Source organism: Protopterus annectens, chromosome 3.part0 (assembly GCF_019279795.1).
Source record: "Protopterus annectens isolate FY-2018-M chromosome 3.part0, PAN1.0, whole genome shotgun sequence".
Taxonomy (NCBI): Eukaryota; Metazoa; Chordata; order Ceratodontiformes; family Protopteridae; genus Protopterus; species Protopterus annectens.
In genome coordinates, this window is record NC_056731.1 from 1,922,204,122 (window position 1) to 1,922,226,054 (window position 21,933).

Below are 21,933 nucleotides of genomic sequence, written 5' to 3' on the forward strand. Positions count from 1 at the left end.
AAAGTCCGACTAGGTTCCACAGATCCTGTTTTCAGCAGAGGCCCGGGGAGAAATGCTCCAGAAGCATGTCTTTAGAGAAAAGTTCCCTCCATCCTTGCTAAGGACAAAATAAGATAAACAGAGGTGAAGGAAGGCTTACTCTGAAATGGCCCAAAAGGCAAGACACAGATTACTATAGAGGAGTCTTTATGAGACGGTGTACAGGGGGATGCCACTTACTAGATAACTGAGGGTCTTAAGGCTATTGATTTTAAATTTTAGTTGGAAATCTGAGGAATGATGGTCCTTTAGGAGATGTTGTCCAGAGCCTCCACCCAGTACTAGAATTATAAATTTTACATATATGTTGTAAATACTGGAGTCAGGAATAAGGGAAATAATGCACTACTATTTTTTTTTTTGTTTTTTTAGGCTATTACTGTAGAAGTTTGACCTTGTTTTGTGTCTCCAGTAGAAATACCCTTTGTGTGTTGTCTTGGTGCCATGTTAAATATGAGCGGTGACCTGTTTGATTGTAAGAAATTTGATGCGTTTGTAACTGTTTGCCATCAAAATCTGGAATGGCACTTATGTGAAACTGGGATGGTCGAGTACTTGTTTTTCCAGTTTGTGTAATTCCAATCCAGAAATGTCCGAATCTACATTAGCGAATGGTAGTGAGCATTCGCTAATATGGGTTCGACATTCTGATAACAGATTGCACTACAATGGGGAAAGGGAGAATTTACCCTTTTCCTCACTGTAGTGCGATCTGAGAGGGAGTAGATAATATGCAGGGGGTGTGGGGGAGTAATATAATATGCAGGGGGTGTGTGGGGTGTTGGGGAGCTTGCCCCTCTTCAAAAACATTACCGGTAACACAGGCTTTCGATATTGGAATTTCCACTGTTTGAATGTCGATTCCATGGTTATTTCCAACATTTTGGTAATTCTGTATTACCAAATTCGGAAAACGAATTCAATCAAAATGTGGAAAAATGTTTTGATTTTCCACATTATGATAGTAAACCACTTGTAACATAGGCATATACAGTAAATTAAATTATAAGCTGGAGCAGTGTATTGTGATGTGATATATTTAACTTGAGAGGGATCTTCTCCTTGTGCCATCATTGCTGATGTGGCATTAAGTATAAACCTTTATGACATGCTGCCGTATCTATTGGATTGGAGGGATCTGGTCCTGGCATGCATGTAGATAATGACATTTTTTGAGCATTTTCTTATCTCTGAAATACTTGATTTGGTTGCTGTTCACACTGGATGACTCAAAAGCCTGGGCTGTAAGTTTCTTGGCATGTAACATGGTGATAAGGAATTTTACCTATTGCCGAAATATTCTGAAACCAATTTCATGTCCCATCACATGGTGATAGTCGATATGGTTTGAATACTGACCGTGTTATACATGCATTTGTGAATGTTTTGAAATATAAAACTTTTATTTTATGTAGTGCAGTAACAAGCAGTTTATTGTATCTGGATTGTTTAATTGACCTATTGTAAAATTTCTGCTCCCTCTACTAACAAAAACAGGAGAATTCTACTAAATAAAAGGAAAACAGTAGAAACACTGTCAACATAAACTGGTAGTATGAACATTCAAAACAAAGACTACATTACAGTTCTTCAAGAGCAGTTTCTCCAGTATAAACATAGCTCATGCAATAACATTTACATCCGTCTTGCTTATTCTGATCATTGAGAGGCAAAACCAACCTTCCAAAAACTGCTATCACATTATTATCAGACTAGCTGATGGTTCCCTTATGTGTGTATGGTCTAGCTTGTTTTTTCACAGTTGTGCATGTTTAGCTAAGTCTGTGCCCATCTTTCAATAAAGATTTCCTTTGATGTTTTCAATGCTCTTTAATTGTTGTGTTTTTTTGCCAGGGACTTGAAACGGGATGTAGCCAAAAAACTGGAAAAATTGGAAAAGAGGACGCAACGAGCTATTGCAGAGCTAATTAGTGAGTCTGTTTGCTTTAACTATTCAGTTTGTCAGAGGCTGATAAATGTAACTGGAAGCTAACACAGAATAATGGTGGTTGAAACAAAAAATAAGTTATTAAAAAAAAAAAAAGGCAAAGCAATTTAAGCTCAATTCAAATGTTAATGTATTCTGTTTCCTAGAGTAGTTATGTATATACCTTCTGTTTAAGAGTATTGATTTTTTGATTGGACCCGGTTACGCAGATCTTTCTGCGTTCCCTACATTTGCAAAGCTTGGTGCCTGTTTTGCTTTGTTTCTCCTGAATTGGTATTTTAGCTGTGTCCTTTGTGATACGGTTTCTACTTTTGTCACCCTTGTACATAAGCGGCTTAGGGCTTTGTGGTATTGTATCTCCACAGAATGTTCTTACTGAAAGAACTGTGTAAATATGCATTGTGCTGTTCTCTTCACACTGGTGACTAACTTGGGGTGGGTTTGGCATCATGGTTAAGGTTATATCCCCTTGTAGAAACAGGGTACAGCATTTGATTCTGATCTCAAGTTATTGGCCAGGCTTAAAATGGCGCTTCAAGGCAGTTAGTTTGGTATTCACCTATGAATGTACGAGCCCAAAGCATATTGCTGTGTAGAAACTATCTTTTTCTTGCCACTAACCCTTTTTAACTACTGCAGTAGCAAGAGCTTAGTTCTGAACTGTGGAAGTTTGGATGTCAACAACACATATTTTAGATTATTAACAGACAATAACATCCCACACCATGCAATACATTGTCCTGCTGCTTGCCTTCTCTCTCAGGAGCATCTTGAACACCATCTCTGTGTGTTCCTGCACACCCATCCTTGGGCTTCTGTATGTCCATTGAAGAAAACCCATTGCAAGGTTTGAAACAGTTAAACTGTGTACAGTATTCCTGTATCTGAGTGAATGTGCATTGTGCTGTTTTCTTCACACTTCTGTTTGCTGTAGTTGGTCAGTTAGCCAGCTTAAGGTAGGCAGTGTAAACCATTTTACAATCATCCATTACTTTGGTGACCCTCTTAAACATCATACCTTTTGAGTTTTCTCTTATTTACTACCCAAGCTTATTAAAAAGGTCTTCTTTGTTTTCTCTGCTTACCATTCCCCTTCTTTCATCATCTGCGCATATGACCTTTTCTTCTCTCACAATATCTTCACCTCCTCCTCTTGTATTTTGTCCATAATCTCACCCCACGAAGCTGCTTTCTCACTTTCTTGAATTGCTTTGATTTATCATATCCATTAGGTAAACCTCCAGCAACCCTCCTGATTCGAGGCTTGTAATAGTACATCCAGCCTACGATTTTTCATGGAACAGCCTTTTTTGAAACAGAGTTTCAGAATCTTGTACAGACTTGTTCACCTTTACCTCGACATTCTGCGTTAATTCACCCTTACCTAACTGCTGCTCACTGCTGTCAGTCTCTGCCATCATCTCATTTTTGCAAAGAATCAAACTCCTTCACCTCCAAAACAGCTTTCTCTCCAGAATAAATTCCTTCACCAACCATCTCCTTCTGACAGTCATGACTTGCTATGTTTATTCCTGCTTCTGAGCCACCTTCACACTCAGACAAGAAGCAGGAAGTGCCACCACAGTGTCCCCATATTCGAAGAGTAGTAGACCTTTATACAAAAATAAACATTCACATATTTACAAATATTTGCATATATACAGTTATATAAATGTACAAATCTGTTACACATATTCATAATTTCCTTTACAATCATGCTGTTTTCATTCCTATTAGACCTCTCCTTTTTCCGTAACTACTATGATTTTACTTAATAATGTTGCTAAACTCCATTTACCATTAAACATAATATATTATTTCATTCCATATAACATAAAATAATTCTGTATTCTTTTAATGTATTCTTTACTTCTGTTCTTATAATGTCCACATTTAATCATGTCCATGTTTATTTCATCTACTTTTTTATGTCTTAGAAAAACTTTTTTACATAGGTTTTCCCTATAAGTTTCACACTCTTTTTTATACTTCAAAAATACGTGTTCTGTTTCTTCTTCTTGGCAATGTAAACTGAATTATATGGCATATTTCCTTTTGCTGGCAGTTTATCTGTTGTCAGTCTCCACAAAAAAATTTTGATGTTCTACTTTCTGATTACACCATTTGCTGCTTATTTTTATAGCTTTCATTTTTTCATCTGTTAGATTTTCCCATGGTTTTACATAGTAGTAATGTTTCATCATTACATTCTAATACCATACTTCTCTATCTTTTTCTGTCTCCTCAGTTCTTATTTTCCACAAAAATATTTTTTCTTGGTAGCATTTATTTCTTCATTTATGCACCCTTTTTCTGTTTTACTCTGTTACCATACCCCAACATTTATCATACTTATATTTATTCAGTTGTACTACTAATATCTCATCCTTTTCATTTATCCACTTTAACACTTTGTACAAATTTAATGAAGCAGCGTATGCCTCTGGATTAATTAACCCTAAACTACCCCCTTCTTTATTTACATGCAAAACTCTTTTTAATGAGTTTAATCTAGAATCCCATACAAGTGAAAAAAATCTGCAATAGTTTCTTTCCTAATACTGTTGGCAACATAAATATACTTGCTAAATATGCTATTTTCCCATCCGTACCAAATTTATCAAATGAACCTTTTTTTTTCTGAATGATACTTTACATGTTCTCCAGAAAAGACATGTTTGCTTATTTCTTATATTATTTTCTTCACATTTAATTTTTACTTGCATCTTTATTTCTAAATTTTATACCTAACACAGAAATTTCATTCATTGTGAAATATACATCCCAAGTATTTCCTGCATCACCTAATCCTTTACTTTTCCCTTTATTTAAAGTGATCCCTGTCATCTCTAGACACATGTTCATGCAAATTATTACTTTTGTCCAAATTTTGTTTTTGCGCTTATTATAATGTTATCTGCATATGTTAACAGAACTGGAGTTCTTATCCCTTCATATGTTATATACCCAACCTTCTTCATTTTGTAATTTATTTTGCATACTATCACATTCATAACTTATGCAAAGAGTATACAATTCATTAGACATCCCTGTCTTACACAACTCTTCATGTGTACCTCCTGGCTTAACCACCCATTTACAAGTATTTTACTTTTATTTTACTATATGTAATTTCCTAACTTTCTCACTTATATTATTCTTATTACCCATAAGATTTCTTGCCCAATTGTGTCAAATGCTTTATTAAGGCCTCTTGTCATGATTTTTGCTTATTTTCTTTTATAATATCATCCACAATTTTTCTATCGTTAATAATTCTTCACAACCCTTCCCCTTTATACTACATTTGCTGTCCTCCATAATATTTTGCATTTTAGTTTCAAGTCTCTCTTGTATTATTTTTATAAAGATCTTGTTGTTAAATACTATGTCTCCAGTTTAATTCTCTTCTGGCTTCCTTCTTCCATATGAATTTAAATATTTCCACTACATAATTCTTTATACGTAAATCCTTAATTTAACCATTCATTCAAAATCAAAAATTTTTGCCAGTTCCTTACATTTTTATACATTTCATACCCTATTCCATCAGGGCCTGCAGCCAAATTTATATTTACTTGTCCTGATATTTCATCTAGCTCATTTAAATAAATTTGCTTTTCCACCTCTTCCCTTTTTCTGTTAACTTCACTTTCCATGTTTTATTCACTACCGCCTGTATTTCAACATTTCTTGTACATATTGTACTGCAGCATTTATAATCTTTTCCTGAGTTTTCTGTTTCCCCTTTTACATTTTTATTTCTCTCATTGCACTGCCATCTTCCTTTAATAATTGGCTTAAGTAATTTGATACTTCTCTTCTTCCTTGTGAAAGAATATCTTTGCTTTTGTAACAATTCTTGTATTTTTTTTCATATCATTCTTTTTCTTTGTCAAAGTACTTTGTCAATATATTCTAAATCTTCCAGTGTATCATATTTTTCCTTAAATGTCCTCCACCATTCAGACTAATTTTTATAAAATGTCTCTTAGTAATATGATCTTTCCGGGAAGCTGCGGTGGTGCAGAGGTTAGCATTGCCTCCTCACAGCATGAGGTTCTCCTGTTCAGTTCTTGGCTGTGGTCTCTTCTGTGCGGAGTCTGCTTGTCCTACCTACGGTTCTGTGAGTTTTTCCAAAGACATGCTGCACGTGGATTGGACATTCTGAATTGGTACTAGGTGTGAGTGTGTGCCTTCTGTGGAAGGTTGGACACCAGGCTGACAACTCGACACAGTGAAAAAAAAAAAAAACTCCACTGCCAATCGTTCTGTAGACTGTTGTTCTGCAGTGACGACCCCCTAATGGGAAAAGCCGAAAGGAGAAGTAATGTGATCTTTCCATAACTGTAGTACTAGTCTCTTTCCTTCTTGATTCCATACTTTTTCATTTATCCTTTTTATTTCATTGCCTGTTTTTATATGCTACTTTTTTTTCTTTTATCTTTAGCCATATTGCAAGATGATCAGAAAATCCTGTTTCAACTACCTCCCCATTTCCTATAACTATACCTTCTGTTACTATAAAATCTGTTTCAGATCTATACATACCTTTTTGTAAGTCCATTAATTTTGTTCCAAAGCTTTAACTTACCACATCTTATAACTTCTGACATTTTTCTTGTATCATTTCCTTTTTTTTTACTCTTGCCTCTTAAACCTCAGTTAGTCTTCTGTTAATTTAATATAATCATATTTATTATTACATAGTCTAAAATCTAATGAAGTAAGCTTTCCCTTTCTTTACAGTTAGTATGAGCATGTGATAATTCTATATACTTGTTCTTTCCATTTTAAGTCTGCAATGGTTAATCTTCCCATTTTTGCTAAAAATACAGCTAACATCTTTATTATATTTCTGCAAACTACAGCTATTTCAGAACATCTCTCATTTCCCAAATTCCAGATTCTTTCTTCCCCATGGTTTCTGTGTGTGTAAGATTTCTTCATTTGTTAAAAATCTTGTCTTCTAATATAATTTACATCTACATCACATGTATTACACCACTCCAAAATTCCTATTTGTCTTACCATATTCTTAATACTTGATACCCAATACATTTACAGAAAGCACTCTAAAATTTGCGTTTTCCCTTTTCCTTAAATTCATGGTTTCATAAGTTCACAGCTAATTACTAGGCTAGCTTTTTTAATATGCCATTCTAAGCCTAATCAATTTCCTTTCGAAAAGTGAGAATCGCACATTATACCTCGTGTCTGTGAGTCAAACACATTAACCATTATAGAAAAGAACAACCATCTGGTAAACGCACACTGTTGAAATAAGCAAACAGCCGCAGAAATAAAAATAACAGTAATGCGAAGCAGCGTACTAAACAACATAAACTATAATAAAAACTTTTAATACCAGGTTAGCACTTTCACCACGTAAAGTGGCTTCTTCAGGCCATAAACACAAATAAATGCACGACAAGCAAACACTATATACTTCCATTTAAAGTCTCGTACATTCAAATAATTAAGCCCCTCACCCGACCTTGGTACCACACACAAGGTAAGTGATGTCACCAAACCTATCTACTCCTAATTTAAAAACATTGTTAGTAAAATTACAACTTAATCTCATTTAGTATAATAAAACACATTTCTGTTTATATCTAATATATGCGGGAATGCTTCTACGGGTTTGCATATCAGCCTTACTAAAATCATTAACTACAGATCCAGTAAACACAGCATGAACGTATTTGAAAGTTGACATCGCAGTCTAGCTGTCAGGCTAGTAAGTTAGATCAATGGATAAATCTCTAGAATCTCATTATGGCACAATGGGAGGTAGAGGAAATGTTCCCTCTGGACCTATATAAAGTTAATGTGAAATGTTATCGTCATTTTGTAGATGATATCTTTTTGGTCTGGGGAGGTACACTCCCCCGGTTGAATGAATGTACAGATAATACAGGGCACAACAAACTTTTTGAAATTTATAGTTAACTATTCAACTGAAGGCTTAGCATTATGCGATATTTTTGTCTCTAAAACTGAAAATGGTCTGTTTGATACAAAGTTATATCAAAAAGAATGTTATAGAAACACGCTTTTACATAGATCAAGTGTACACCCAAAGTTTACCTTTAGGAATGTAGTGAAAGGACAAGGAATGAGAGTCTCATGCTTGAGCAATAAAGAAGGTGCCTTTTCGGAAGGATTATTTGAATTGGAAAAGAATCTATATCAGCGTGGGTATAAAAAAAGGAGATGTTATTCCTTTATTAGAAGACGTTAAAATGCTTAGGACAGATAGAGCGAAATCCTGTTTTTCTGGTGGGTATAAAAAAGGAGATGTTATTCCTGTATTAGAAGACGTTAAAATGCTTAGGACAGATAGAGCAAAATCCTGTTTTTCTTCTAGGACACTAGGTGGGTTGAATCAGGGCTCTAATGAGGGCATGGATAAAGCTGTTAAAATATCCATCTCATATACCAGTGATGTAAATAAGGTTAGGGATGTGTTCTGTAAGCATTGGCCACTACTTATGACAGATAAAACTATTAAAGAAGTAGTAGGGGAGCAATCCAGATTTTGCTTTAATAAAAATAGAAAAAATCTTAAACGTATGTTATGCTATCCTAAAGATACGCCCCAACCCAATAAAGAATATCCAAGAGGGGACAAGGATATGTACTCATTGTAATATGTGTCCATTTATTCCAGGTACAGGAGTGATATATAGAACAGGGGTTTCAGCCACGTGCGACAGCAGAAATATAATATATTTAGCACAATGTGACTTCTGTTTGCATTTTTATGTTGGTAAAACCAACAGAACATTTAAAGAGAGAATTAGAGGGCATATAAATAGTATAAGAAATAGGGATTCAGTGAGTGCCCTCTCCAAATACATTGAAGGAAGTAGGAAATATCATGACTTTAAGTTTATGGTGCTGGAACAAGTTATAGTTGGATCAAGGATCGGGAATATTAAAAACCTCACAGAAAGAAGTGAGTTATTGTGGATACTTAAGCAGAGAAAGAGTTTGGATTAAATGGTAAGTTGTCCATAAAATGTGCTTTGGAAGCACGTGGACTACCTAGGAAATAGTGTTATACATAGTAGTGTCATAAAGTATCTTACTTTTATATTAATATACTATTAAGTTATGTTTAAATATTGCTATGTATCTATTATGATCTAGTATATTCCTACTTTGCTTGAAGTAGAGACAGCCTAGAAGTATATAGACTTTGCATGGAATAGTCCAGTGCAAATGACAGTACAATGTAGATTGTTCTGTACGTATCTCTGTACTGAGTCTAAGCAATGTTATGAGTTTACCATGATTCTACTATGACCATCCAAGTCTAAAAATATTCTTAATTTATTTATCTTGGGTATGATGGCATGTGGTGAAAGGTAGGTTTTTGATTAATGTCCGTCATTAATATGTTTACTATAGGATTCTAGGTACTTGCATAGTCCTGATAGTGATGATTATAACAATAACAATATAAGAATACGGATATAATAGATGTACTATATTTATTATATTATGATATATATTGACTATCAGTTTGATGTAGAGGTAGCCCAGAAAAATGTAGACTTTTCAGGGTATAGCCTACTGTAAATGGTAGTACAATATGGGCTTACTTTGTATGCATGTAGTAACATACTGCGCTCAAGCAATGTTATTATGATTTTGACTATAACCATCTAAGTCGAAATATAACTTTTAATTTATTTGTCCTAGACCTTATTGCATCTTGGTGGAAGGTAGATTTTTGGATTAATGTTTAGTATTAGGACATCTACTATAGTATTTTAAGGAGCTACAAATTCCTGACATTGAGATAGCAATAGTAATAGTAATAGCATAAGGAGACGGCCATAATAGATGTATTGTATCTGTTATGCTATGGTCTGCACTAATATCCTTTTATAGAAGTGGCTGATATAAGCTACACCCATTAGAAATGATCCTAGTGAATACGCTGAAGCATCAGTTCCTCTAAGATAATAAATGGTGCCATAGTTAATATTCCATACTTATTGATTAGTTATACTGGTTTATGGATCTGAGTATCCATTGATATAGTTAGGAAAGTTAAACCCGCTTCTTCTTATTATATTGCCTTTAGTAGATTGCTAGCTTGCTGTACTAATATGTGCATAAATATTGTGTTATACGATTTTAATATCAATATTCTTATGTTCTAAAGATAGCTAGTGTCTTAGCTATCAGAATATTGATATATTAGATGTTCTTCATCTCACATTGCTGCAGTCCTTACATATGGGTAGTCCGCTGTCCTCGGTCGGCCCGAATACCAAAGTATTAGGCTGACGTCGGTCAAGGCGCTTAAAACTGACATCAGGACGTCAGGGTACAAAAGCGCATGACCGACGTCATATCCTCAGTCTTTTTTGCCGCATGGTCCGATGCAGAAGCAGCGTTGCAAGTGCCGTTCGGCGTTCTGAAATTTTTCGAGTTCGGAGTTCCCCCGTTGGGGAATATTTTGGTTTTTTCTTGCCTCAGTGTTTTACCGGATGTCAGAAAAAGTGAATAACTGCATTTCTTGTGGGAAACAGATACCGCATAGGGATTATCATTCTTTGTGCATTCCTTGTTTGGGGCCTGAGCACGACGTTGGGTGTCGCTTTTGTGCTAGGTTCAATAAGCGCACTATTAAGCGAAGATTAGATTGTGCTAGGCTGGTCTTCGGTAAGCGGTGCAATTATAATATGCCGTCGGACTCTCTGGCGCCCGCTTCTTCGAAGAAGCGCAAAGACAAAACAGTTAAACCCAGGCTAGATGAGTCGTCCGTTCCGGACGCCGGTTCTTTAGAGGCTTCAGTGGAACCGGTGGTTCCGACGGAAACTTCTCTGGAGTCTCAGGGGGAGACTTTGATTTTGCAGGATGTGGCCTCTCAAGAGGCAGGTCAGGCTGAAGGGGCTTCTCAGGTTACTGTACTCCCCTCCCTTCCTAGGGTAGTTAGGCCCTCTCCTTCTGTTTCCAAGGCTTCTCCCAGAGGCAGGCCAGGTTTAGCTTCTGTTGGTGTCACTCCTAGTTCAGCAGGGTCTGTGCCTAAGAAGCACATGCTTAAAATGGCAGAAGATTTGATTACTCTGATTAGAGGTTCTTTGCCCCCTCCTGATAAGAGGCCTAGGGTGGAGCCAGAGTTGGGAAGTTTTGAGCAGGCTTCGGATGTTTCAGAGTCTTCGGCTGAAGACTTGCAGGAGTACTCTCCTTATTCTGATTCTGATGCAGATGATTCCACTCCTTCTGCTTCTCCTCCAGAGGATTTTTCTTTTTCAGAGACACTTCACTCTATGAGGGAACATTTTAAGTGGGAAGGTCAGGACTTCTCTGATTCTCGGAAAAGGCTTAGGGAATTTTTGCTTTTACCCCAACATAGGCCCTTGGCTATACCCCCTGTTCTGGATGTTGTGAAAGATGTGTTTTCAGAGGCTTCTCTTAATCCTGATTCTCTGCCTCCTGCGCCTGTTAAGCCGGATAGGTATTACAGGGTGCCTGAGGCTCATAAATATCTTTATAAGAGTCCTAGGGCGGACTCAGAAACTATTAGTCAGGGACCTAAGGGTGTCAAGGCCTCTGTTGTAAAAAATCCGGTTCCTCTAGATAAAGAGGCCAGAGCTTTGGATAGATGGGGAAAGAAGGTCTATACATCTTCTACCTTAGCTATGAGGGCTTTGAATTGCCAGTTTCATATGTTGAAATATCAAAACTTTCTTCTTTCTCAATTGAAGTCTAAGGTGGATGCTCTGGCGGAAGGCATTGAGTGTAAAGAATTACAAGATTTGGTGCATGTCTCTGAACAGGTGGGTAAGCATTCATTACAATGTGGTTTTGATGCTGTGCAGGCCTCGTCTAGGGTGGCTGCCACTGGTTCAGTTCTTCGCAGGCACGCCTGGCTGAAGGATCAGAATTTATCTGACCATGTTAAGACAAGGATTTTGGATGCTCCTTTGCAGTCTGATGTGTTGTTTGGTTCACCTGTGGAGTCAGTCTTGAAGAAAATGGAAGACAAGGCTAAGTCTATGCAGGCTGTTAAAGATTTTTTGCAAGTTCAGCCTCCGAAGTTTAGTAGGAATTGGCCTGCTAAGGGGTGGACGTATCCTTCTTATGATTCTCAGTCTAGGGGTAGATCTAGACGTGGTAGGGGCAGAGCTCAGGGTTCTTTCAGACCTAGAACAGGGAGTTCACCTGCACAATCTTCGGGTGAGGGCAGGGGCCAGTCCTTTCGTAAACAGGCCCAATTACCTACTTTTTCAGCTGCCAGATCCTTCTTGCCTGGCAGCACCTTTGGAAGGAAGGTTGGCACTCTTCAAGGAAAATTGGATTTTGATTACCCAAGACAAATGGGTGTTGGATATCATACACCAAGGTTACAAGTTTTATTTCCATACCTTGCCTCCTTTCAAAGGCATGCCAGACGTTCCTCCTCAGCAAAGACTAGAGGCTCACAAACAAATTTCTCTACTACTTCAAATAGGGGCCATACAACCGGTCCCTCTGCCAGAAGTGGGCCTAGGATTTTATTCTCGCCTGTTTCTAGTACCAAAGAAAGGGAACACGTGGAGACCAATTTTGGATTTATCTATCCTCAACACATCGTTACAACAGCTTTTACCTCTGCTGGGCAAAGATCACTGGATGGTGACTCTGGATCTCAAGGAGGCTTACCTTCATGTTCCTATCAGGCTCAGTTGCAGGAAGTATCTGCGTTTTCGGGCTGGGACTTCTCATTATCAGTTCTCTGCATTGCCCTTTGGCTTATCTACTGCGCCCAGAGTGTTCACGAAGGTTCTGGCTCCAGTGGTAGCTTTCTTCAGGCTAAGAGGAATACAAATCTATCCTTATTTGGACGATTGCCTGATTCTGGCCCAAGGAAAGGACGAACTTCTTCATCATTTACAGTATGTGATGGCAGTGTTAAGATGCCTGGGGTATTCTGTGAACGAAATAAAGTCCAGTCTAGTACCCTCTCAGGACATGTGCTTTCTGGGTGTGAGACTGAATACAGCATCCCAGATGGCCTTTTTGACCCCGGACAAACAAAAGAATCTTTCTTTTTACTTCCACCAATTGTCTCGTCAGTCCAGGCTGACTGCAAGGACAGTCCTTCAAGCCTTGGGGTTCATGGCATCTTGTATTCTGGTACTTCCCAATGCCAAACTGCATATGAGGAAGCTACAATGGTATCTCAAAAATGTATGGACGCAGCACTGCCAAGATATGGGCACTGTCATTCAGATAATACCTTGCATTCAAAAGGAATTTTTGTGGTGGGCTCAGGAATGTCACCTAAACAAGGGACTCTCTGTGACCCGACCAGAGGCGAGTCAGATTCTAACGACAGATGCCTCAGACAAAGCTTGGGGAGCTCATCTAAATGGAAAATGGGTACAAGACACGTGGCCTGCCAGACTTCAACATTTACATATCAACTTGAAGGAGATGTTAGCAGTCCAATTTGCATTGATAGCTTTCAAGGATTTACTTCTTCCAGGGCAGGTGTTGATTCAAACAGACAACACAACTGTCATGTGGTACATCAACAAGCAAGCAAGGACACATTCATATCCTCTATGCAGACAAGCAATGATTTTGTGGGAGACTGCTCTCAGTTTACAGCTAAATCTTCAGGCAAGGTTTCTGCCAGGAGCACAGAACTCCTTAGCAGATGTGTTGAGCAGGCAAATTATGGATCCCCACGAGTGGAAATTGGATCCTCATGTATTTCAGAAATTGACAGTGTTATGGGGAACTCCAGACATAGATCTGTTCGCTTCTCCACTAAATTACCAGCTGCCAAAGTTTTGCACAAAAAGGTTTCATCCCACAGCTTGGAAAGTGGATGCTCTCTCATTCAATTGGAGCAATCTTCACGTGTATGCCTTTCCACCTCTGCCTCTCCTCCCAAAGGTACTCCTGAAGGTCAGACAGGACAAGCCAAACATGATTTTAATAGCTCCGGATTGGCCTCGACAGCACTGGTACCCATTACTGAGAAGTCTGGTACGGGAGCCTCCATGGCCTTTGCCTTCGATTCCTCACCTGCTGTCTCAGGAGAACCGTCATCTACTCAATGTCAAACTTCACTCTCTACATCTAACAGCCTGGCATATTCTGTTTTAAACCCTGGAGGGTCTCAGCTTCCACAACAAGTTTTGAATGTTATTTTGGAGGCCAGAAGGCCTAGTACAAGGAAAGTTTACGCAGATAAATGGAGGAGATTTTTATTTTGGAGTACAGCAAAGGACTTTGATGTTTCTAAACCTAATTTAAGTGTTGCTCTTTAATACCTTACTGAGTTATTGGACAAAGGTTTGTCCTTCTCCTCTATAAAGGTTCATGCTGCAGCAATTTCTGCTCACTATGACTGTGACCCACCATTATTTTCTCATCCTTTGTTTAAGCAATTCCTTAGAGGGGCAAAGAATATAAGACCCCACGAGAGCTCCTACTCCTGCTTGGGATCTCAATTTTGTGTTGGAGAAACTCACTCTACAACCTTTTGAGCCTGCAGCAACTGCCGAGTTGAAATATTTATCATGGAAGACTGCTTTTTTGTTGGCCATTACCTCTGCGAGAAGGGTTTCTGAATTACAGGCCCTTATGGCGGTTGAGCCTTTCTTAATTTTCCACAAGGATAGGGTGTCTTTGCGTACTAACCCTTCTTTTATGCCTAAAGTGGTTTCTAGTGTGGCTTTAAACCAAACTATTCATTTGCCTACTTTTTATGCAAACCCCCAAAATAAAGAGGAGAGGATTTTGCACACTTTGGATATACACAGACAGTTGCGATATTATTTGAGCAGAACTAAAGGGTTCAGGCAGTCTCAGCAGTTGTTTGTTTCTTTTGCTTTGGGTTCTCAGGGCAAACCTGTTTCAAAACAAACTATTTCTAAGTGGATAGGCTTTTGTATTGCTTTCTGTTATTCCCATCATGGTAAGGAGATTCCAGCTGGGATTAGGCCTCATTCCACTAGGGCTACTGCCACTTCTACTGCTTTTTTAAGGGGGGTGGCTACTAAAGATATTTTGGAAGCAGCTACTTGGAGTTCAGTGCATACTTTCTCTAAGCATTACCACCTTCCACTTTACTCTAAATCTAGGGCTGGATTTGCCACTGCAATTTTACAGGGCATTTTGGCAGCCCCTAATGATTTATAGTTTTGCCATCCTCCCTTACCTCTGCTTTGGGATTCTACCCATATGTAAGGACTGCAGCAATGTGAGATGAAGAACATAGTACAGTTTTGTACCTACCATAAATGTAGATGTTCGAAGATCCACATTGCTGCAGTCCAATTTACCCTCCCTCCTTCCCCTCTGTAGTTAGAGGTGGTGGTGTGGTTTGGGTTGTACATATTGTAAATATGGTTAGTGCAGGGGTGGTTGTTTTTTTTTTTTTTTTTTTTTGCTGTTTATTGGCTTTGGCCTTTCTTGTTAGGGCCTTCTGACATCTGGGGCAAGAAAAGACTGAGGATATGACATCGGTCATGCGCTTTTGTACCCTGACGTCCTGATGTCAGTTTTAAGCGCCTTGACCGACGTCAGCCTAATACTTTGGTATTCGGGCCGACCGAGGACAGCGGACTACCCATATGTAAGGACTGCAGCAATGTGGATCTTCGAACATCTACATTTATGGTAGGTACAAAACTGTACTTTTGCAGATGTTCTTGTATACTAGAAATTTAGTTGTTAAAATGGAAGTTGTTTTATTTGCATAAAAATCTTTAGAAATTGTACAAATATGCCTTTAAAACAAAGGGGATAAGGTTTTTGACGTCATCTAGTTAGCGTAAGCACGCATATTGAATAGTTAGTACACACTTTTTGCATGGAAGCTATGTTTATTATTCTGATGCTGAAAAGAGCTTAGCGATCTTTTTATGATTCATTAGACAAGTCTGCTGACAGGTATGGCAGTCATTATAAATGATAGCGTCATTAGTTGGAAAACTAACTCTATTGTTTGGACGATGCTCTGATTTTTATAGATTTATCCATTGATCTAACTTACTAGCCTGACAGCTAGACTGCGATGTCAACTTTCAAATATGTTCATGCTGTGTTTACAATTTTTACTGGATCTGTAGTTAATTATTTTAGTAAGGCTGATATGCAAACCTGTAGAAGCATTCCTGCATATGTTAGATATAAATAGAAAGGTGTTTTATTATATTATATGAGATTAAGTTGTAATTTTACTAACTATGTTTTTAAATTATGAGTGGATAGGTTTGGTAACATCACTTACCTTGCGTGTGGTATGCAAAGTCAGGTGAGGGCTTAATTAATTATTTGAATGTATTGAGACGTTAATTGGAAGTATATAGAGTTGCTTGTGCATTTATTTGTGTTTATGGTCTGAAGAAGCCACTTTACGTGGTGAAAGCGCTAACCTGTTATTAAAAGTTTTTGTTATAGTTTATGTTGTTTGGGACTGTGCTTCGCATTACTGTTATTTTTATTTCTGCGGACATTAACCATTATACCAAGCCCCAATCTTTAGCTTTATATATTTTTTTCATCCATTTGCTTTCTTTTTTTCCTTTTGTACTTATCCCTTTAAAATTTCTTCTGTATTTTACCCTTTTACCAATAGAATTCTTTCCCCTTCACTACTTCCCAGTTTGGCTTCATCACTTATTTTAGAACCTTCTTTTATATCCTCTCTATTATTTTTTCTCATCTAATTTTTATTCTATTTCTACTACTACTAATTTTTTTTCTTTGCTCATTTTTCCCTTTGTTTTTCCTTACTGTTAGTTTCATTTTTGAATTCATCCGTAAATGTCCGATTTTATTATATTTGCATACTGTTCTATTACACCACAAATATAACATTTTATTTTGTCATAGTTACTTATCAAATGTCCTTTTCCACAAAAAAAATGTTTTGGGTTGTGCCCAGTATTTTACAACACCCCTATTCCCCTCCACATTTATCATGCTTGGTATATGTGCATGTTTACTTTTAACACAATATTACAGTCTGAGCCACCAGTCCATAAACCACTTTTGTCTTAAACCTTTGCAGTGTCCAGTACTTTTCATAAAGCCTTTAAATGTCCTTTTAAAGTCTGTCTTTCTACCTCTGTTCAAAATGTATATGAGTCTTCTTTTTTTGTTTCCCTGTTAAATGTTTTTATCACATAAAGATTACATGGGTTGGTCTTTTTTCATGTTTTCCAAGAAAAATTTCCACTGAAAAAACACACTCAAATATAATGTCACAAACAAGTCTCCCTGTTGATAAGAATAAATGCTCATACCACATGTGCTTTTATACCCAATTGAGCAATTAAATTGTCCCACACTTAATACCTGTCCATTTCTTTGTCTTCTTTACTTTGAATCCTTACCACATAGTTCCATTTTTCATTTTCTTCTGCCTTCCTTTTTGCTACTCCACTTTTGCATTCTTTTACTTTCTGTGCGTATGTTTTCCAACTCACCACAATTATTCAGGATTGTCTCTGCATCCTCCTTTTGTATTTTCTCCCCCCAGGAAAACATCTCCTTCATTTTCTGGATCACTTTGCACCACCATTGAGTAAATCATCTCACAATCCTCCCGATTGGAGGTCTGTATCATTTGCTGAATCATCTCTATCAAACAAGTTTCTTGGAAACATTTCCTCTGAATTATGCACGCATTCTCCAGTCTCGATATTTGCTTTCTCCTTCATTTCTTTAAGTACTCCATCATTTCCTTCTCTCTCCATCTGCCTCCCTGTTTTTCTAGGCAGCCTCTGCACCTGGAATAGAAACCAGAAATACTCCTCCAAAATAGCTCACAATCACAATAATGAGCAGGGGGTCTTTATTAAAATTGACAATATATACATTCTATATACAAATTTTACAGCTAATTTACACTTATTTACAATTAACTTGCATAATTTCACTGTTTTAAACTTTCAACTCCCCCCGCCACTCTTTTCCTTCTATTCTTCAAAATTTCTGACATTACCCATTTCCCATTAAATGGTATTTTAATATTTTCATAACATCCATATTCTGTGATGTTACTACATTTAACATTTTTCAATCATTTTAAACATTATTTCCCACATATTTCTTCCCATGATTGATGTACTGTTTTACATTTTGGAAAACCACGTTCAGCTGTCTCTAATTCCTCACAATATAAACACTCTCATTATTTTATATGACATATTTGCCTTCACTGGAAGCCTATTTATAAACAGCCTCCACAAAAAAATCTACACATTTCCACATATTTTTTTTTATATCTTTTTATTCTAGCGTTTACTGTTTTTTGTTTCTCCCAAGTGCCTCCAAGGGCAAGTGTCATAATTTTTTCCATTATATTTTCATACCATTCTTTCCTATTCTTTTCCATAGTACTTAAATCAGTCTTCCCTAATAATGTTTTAGTTTCATTTCAGTACAGGTAATCCCTTTATTTCTTTTTAAACATGTAAGCATTTCCCATATTACTTTATATTTTTCCTCTATTATCTTTATTAATTTTCCTTCATTCCTGTCAATATTTTACATAAATTAAATGAAACAGTATATATAAAATTGGATTTATTAAACTCAAAAAGGAAATGAGTTTTAAAATGCAGTTAACATTGTTGCCTCAAAGCTCTTGGTTCACTAGTTTGCTTCTTGCTGAAGTACATTGTGTATTCTGCACAGTCTTCATGTAATCCCATTCTCTTGCTGGGTTTTTGCCAGCTACTCTAGATTGCATGCACATTCTAAAGACGTGCTGTAGGTGAAACACGGATCCTCAAAATTCCTCAAAGGTATGTCTGTATCTTCAGAGATGGGCTGGCATACTATCCAGGATAAGTTTATTTACCTTTTTGCTCATTGAATGGATGGATAGGCTGTAGCTCCCCAACAACCATGAATTGGATTATGTAGGCAGTAGGGGAAGTTAGGAAAAAAGTAACAGAAGCACCTTAGCTTGAAGTATTATTTATGTCATTGAGTTAGTAGGTTAGGTTATGGAGAGTAATGATTTGATGCCTTCTGAGAATTATCTGATAATAGCTGGGATTCAGCATAGAACCACAGTAGCAGTATTTTACAGAGTACAGGAACAACATGAAATTCTTGCTGCATGGGGTTATAATGACATTTAGTTTGGGTGTGGCGGGTGCATGAGGTCTAGATCGTCTAAAGAGTAGAAATAATGACTGGTGAGAGAAAGGAAGAGACAGCTGCTTGTGCTGTAGACAGGGAAGCATTGCAAATGAAAAGTATGAAATGAGATGTTTGTAGAGTAGCAAAATTATGAAAATGTAGGCTATTTTTTTTACTGTAAATGGAAAAAGTCATGTGATTTTTCAGAATGAAAAAGAAAAGCATTTCATGCTGCTTTCATGTCAGAACAGTTGAATTTTTTGTTGTTGCAAACTGTTGCTACTCTTAGTTGAAATTATTAGATGTGCTAAGTGTACTTGTTATACGTTTTACTGAAATATTAGATGACTGCATAAAAATATTTTCCGTTCTTCATTGTTTATCATTTAACCGTGTATTATGTTTGCGTTTTAAATCTCTCACCTAGGAGAAAGATTGAGGGGGCAAGAAGACGACTTGGCTTCAGCAGTTGGATCTGCAAAGCAGGAGGAGGTTGATTCAGATTAACGTGCATCTAGCATGCAACGCTGCAACCTCAAGTCATGGACCCTTTTTCCAGCTTATCTTACTGAGGAACTCCTTCATAATGTCTCATTGTGAACTAAACTGAACACCAGAACATAATTCCAGGCTACCTAAAAATATGTTTTATGGACTTGTTACCTAAATGGTAGCCACAGTAACCACTGAAGGTTTTTTTGGTACATTTTGGTACATTTTGGATTCAGAAGAGTCTCCTCTAAGTGCTGCTTGAATACATCAAGTTTATTTTGTACTAGAAGAAAGACCGAATACTGATTTTTATTTTCTGTCAGTGGTGCACAACAGTCGGATATGATAAGGACTCCAACATTTCCAAAATGTGAAACTTAACTGCAATTTTAATAATATTGTCATTGTTCTAAAACAAGGGAAATATAAGAATAAATGCTGTGAACAGTGCCATTATTATAGAAAGTGAATAATTTTGTTACTGTCCGTATTTGCAGATATTTGTGTAAACTTAGAGATGAGGAGTTGCTGGTTGTTGCTTATGTTTTTAAAATTTGTGAACTAAAGAAATGGAAGTAGTCAAACTCTGAATGTACATGCAAACACACTTCTGAAAAAATGTTATAAGAGTTTGCTTAGAAAAATTAGAATAAAAAAGTAGCTGTAGCAAAATTGCTGTAGCAATGTCCTTGGGGGGAGTGCTGCAGTCATGAACTTTTTGAAGTACAGGTTCATAGATTAGTACTAGGCTAACTGCCCTTGTGGGACATTTTAAGCTTAGCCAATTACCCCATGTAAGAATTAAACCCTGCGCCTGTAAACACTTTAACCATTATGCTTAAAGTTAGCCAATATCTGATGGGAGTGTTAGAGATGTAAGATTGAACCATGTGAAAAGAAGACAACGCTAGAGCTGTACTTCGTGTGTTAAGTGTAAGTTTGCATTGATTTACTCCACCTGCAACAGCTTGAGTTTACTGAGCAGACTCAGCAGGTATGACTAAATTCATTAATAACCTACACCTGAGCCATGTATTTTAGCTGTTGTACTATATTTCATTTTAGTTGCGTAATTTTATTCAGGTTTTATATTTTGTTTTCTTTTAATAAAACTATTGTTACTTAGTAATTTATCTGTTTTGTAGAGAGTCACTGGAACAGTGAGTTAAAGCATTTGGGTTATATCCCACCTTTTTTGTGTCTTCTCCCAGTTTGAAATTCTAATGCAAGTCTCTCACTGAAGTTTACTTCATTGGTGCACATTCTGTTCAGTTCTTCTCACTGCAGCAAGTGTTGCATATTTTCTTATCACTGAAAATAATTTGTAGCGTGCACTTCTTAAAAAGCTTTCACTGATTGTGGCTGCTTGTTATTTTCTTTAAAACTGAGAGAGCTCCCTCTTTTGGGTCGCAGGCAAGTCCTGTAGCAACCAGTTGAACAAGTGCTGTCATCCACAATTTACTAGGCATATGGGAGGGATCAGAAATTGATTGCCAGACCTTTCTTATTTATCACACAAACTCTGACACTTAAACACAATTTAAAAGTTGCTAGTTTGCCTACCCCATGTCTTTCAAATGTGGGGGGAAACTAGCACACCCATAGAAAACCCTTGTGAACACTGGGAGGATATGCAGACTCTACCCAGAATGGTTGAGTTCCCAGCTAGGGTGCAGAGGTTCTCTTGCTGTGAGATAACAATGAGGCAGTACTGGCCGAAATAGTCAAAAAATATAATTCCTGTAAATGAATAAACCTTGAATACTTTCACACCTTATGTCTTCTCTAGTTTGGTCCTGATCATGAAAAAGCTTGGGTCTTTGATTCATCAGTCTGAAAATAAATTTGGTGATGTCTGGTTTTAAGTTAATTAAGCAGTACAATAAGTCTCAGAGAAAAAATATACGTATGACTGGAGTACTGGAAAAAAGAAGGGATGGAGTGTCTCATATTTCTAAAGGGCAAGTTGGCAGGCTAAAGTAGCTGATAAGCTATACTGGAGTAGCAGAAACATGTTGACTGTCGTGGTTGGAACCAGAGGTGAATGGAAGATGGCCTGGTCTCCTTGTATTTAAACGAACAAATTTTGGCTTTGCTCTGTGAGCAAGACAATAGAAAAAGAGTAATTTGAAAATTATTTTTCTATAAAGACCCGTAGACAGCATGTATGATTTCAGGAGGTTACGTGTGAATGTCAGGCTAAGAAGATACTACACCAAGCCCCTTTTTATTTATTTGTATTTCTTTTATTTTTAACTGAAGTCAAAATTCTGTGGATGCACAACAAGCATTGAACTGTGTGCGAGTTTGAACCTAAAGAGGAAAGTGAGTGT

The 21,933-nt window shown here is 37.2% G+C and overlaps 1 protein-coding gene across 2 annotated transcripts in view; it reads left to right on the forward strand.

The window, feature by feature from the left end:
- The window catches only part of CCDC12 (coiled-coil domain containing 12), a 405,317-nt gene extending 384,584 nt beyond the window's left edge, over window positions 1–20,733 (forward strand). For both annotated transcript variants that reach the window (XM_044066004.1, XM_044066006.1), the window contains exons 6-7: window positions 1,894–1,970; window positions 19,536–20,733. In XM_044066004.1, coding sequence (XP_043921939.1) covers window positions 1,894–1,970; window positions 19,536–19,615 — 157 coding nt within the window. In that variant the 3' untranslated portion in view covers window positions 19,616–20,733. The remainder of the gene's footprint in view (window positions 1–1,893; window positions 1,971–19,535) is intronic.
- Window positions 20,734–21,933: the final 1,200 nt, after the last annotated feature.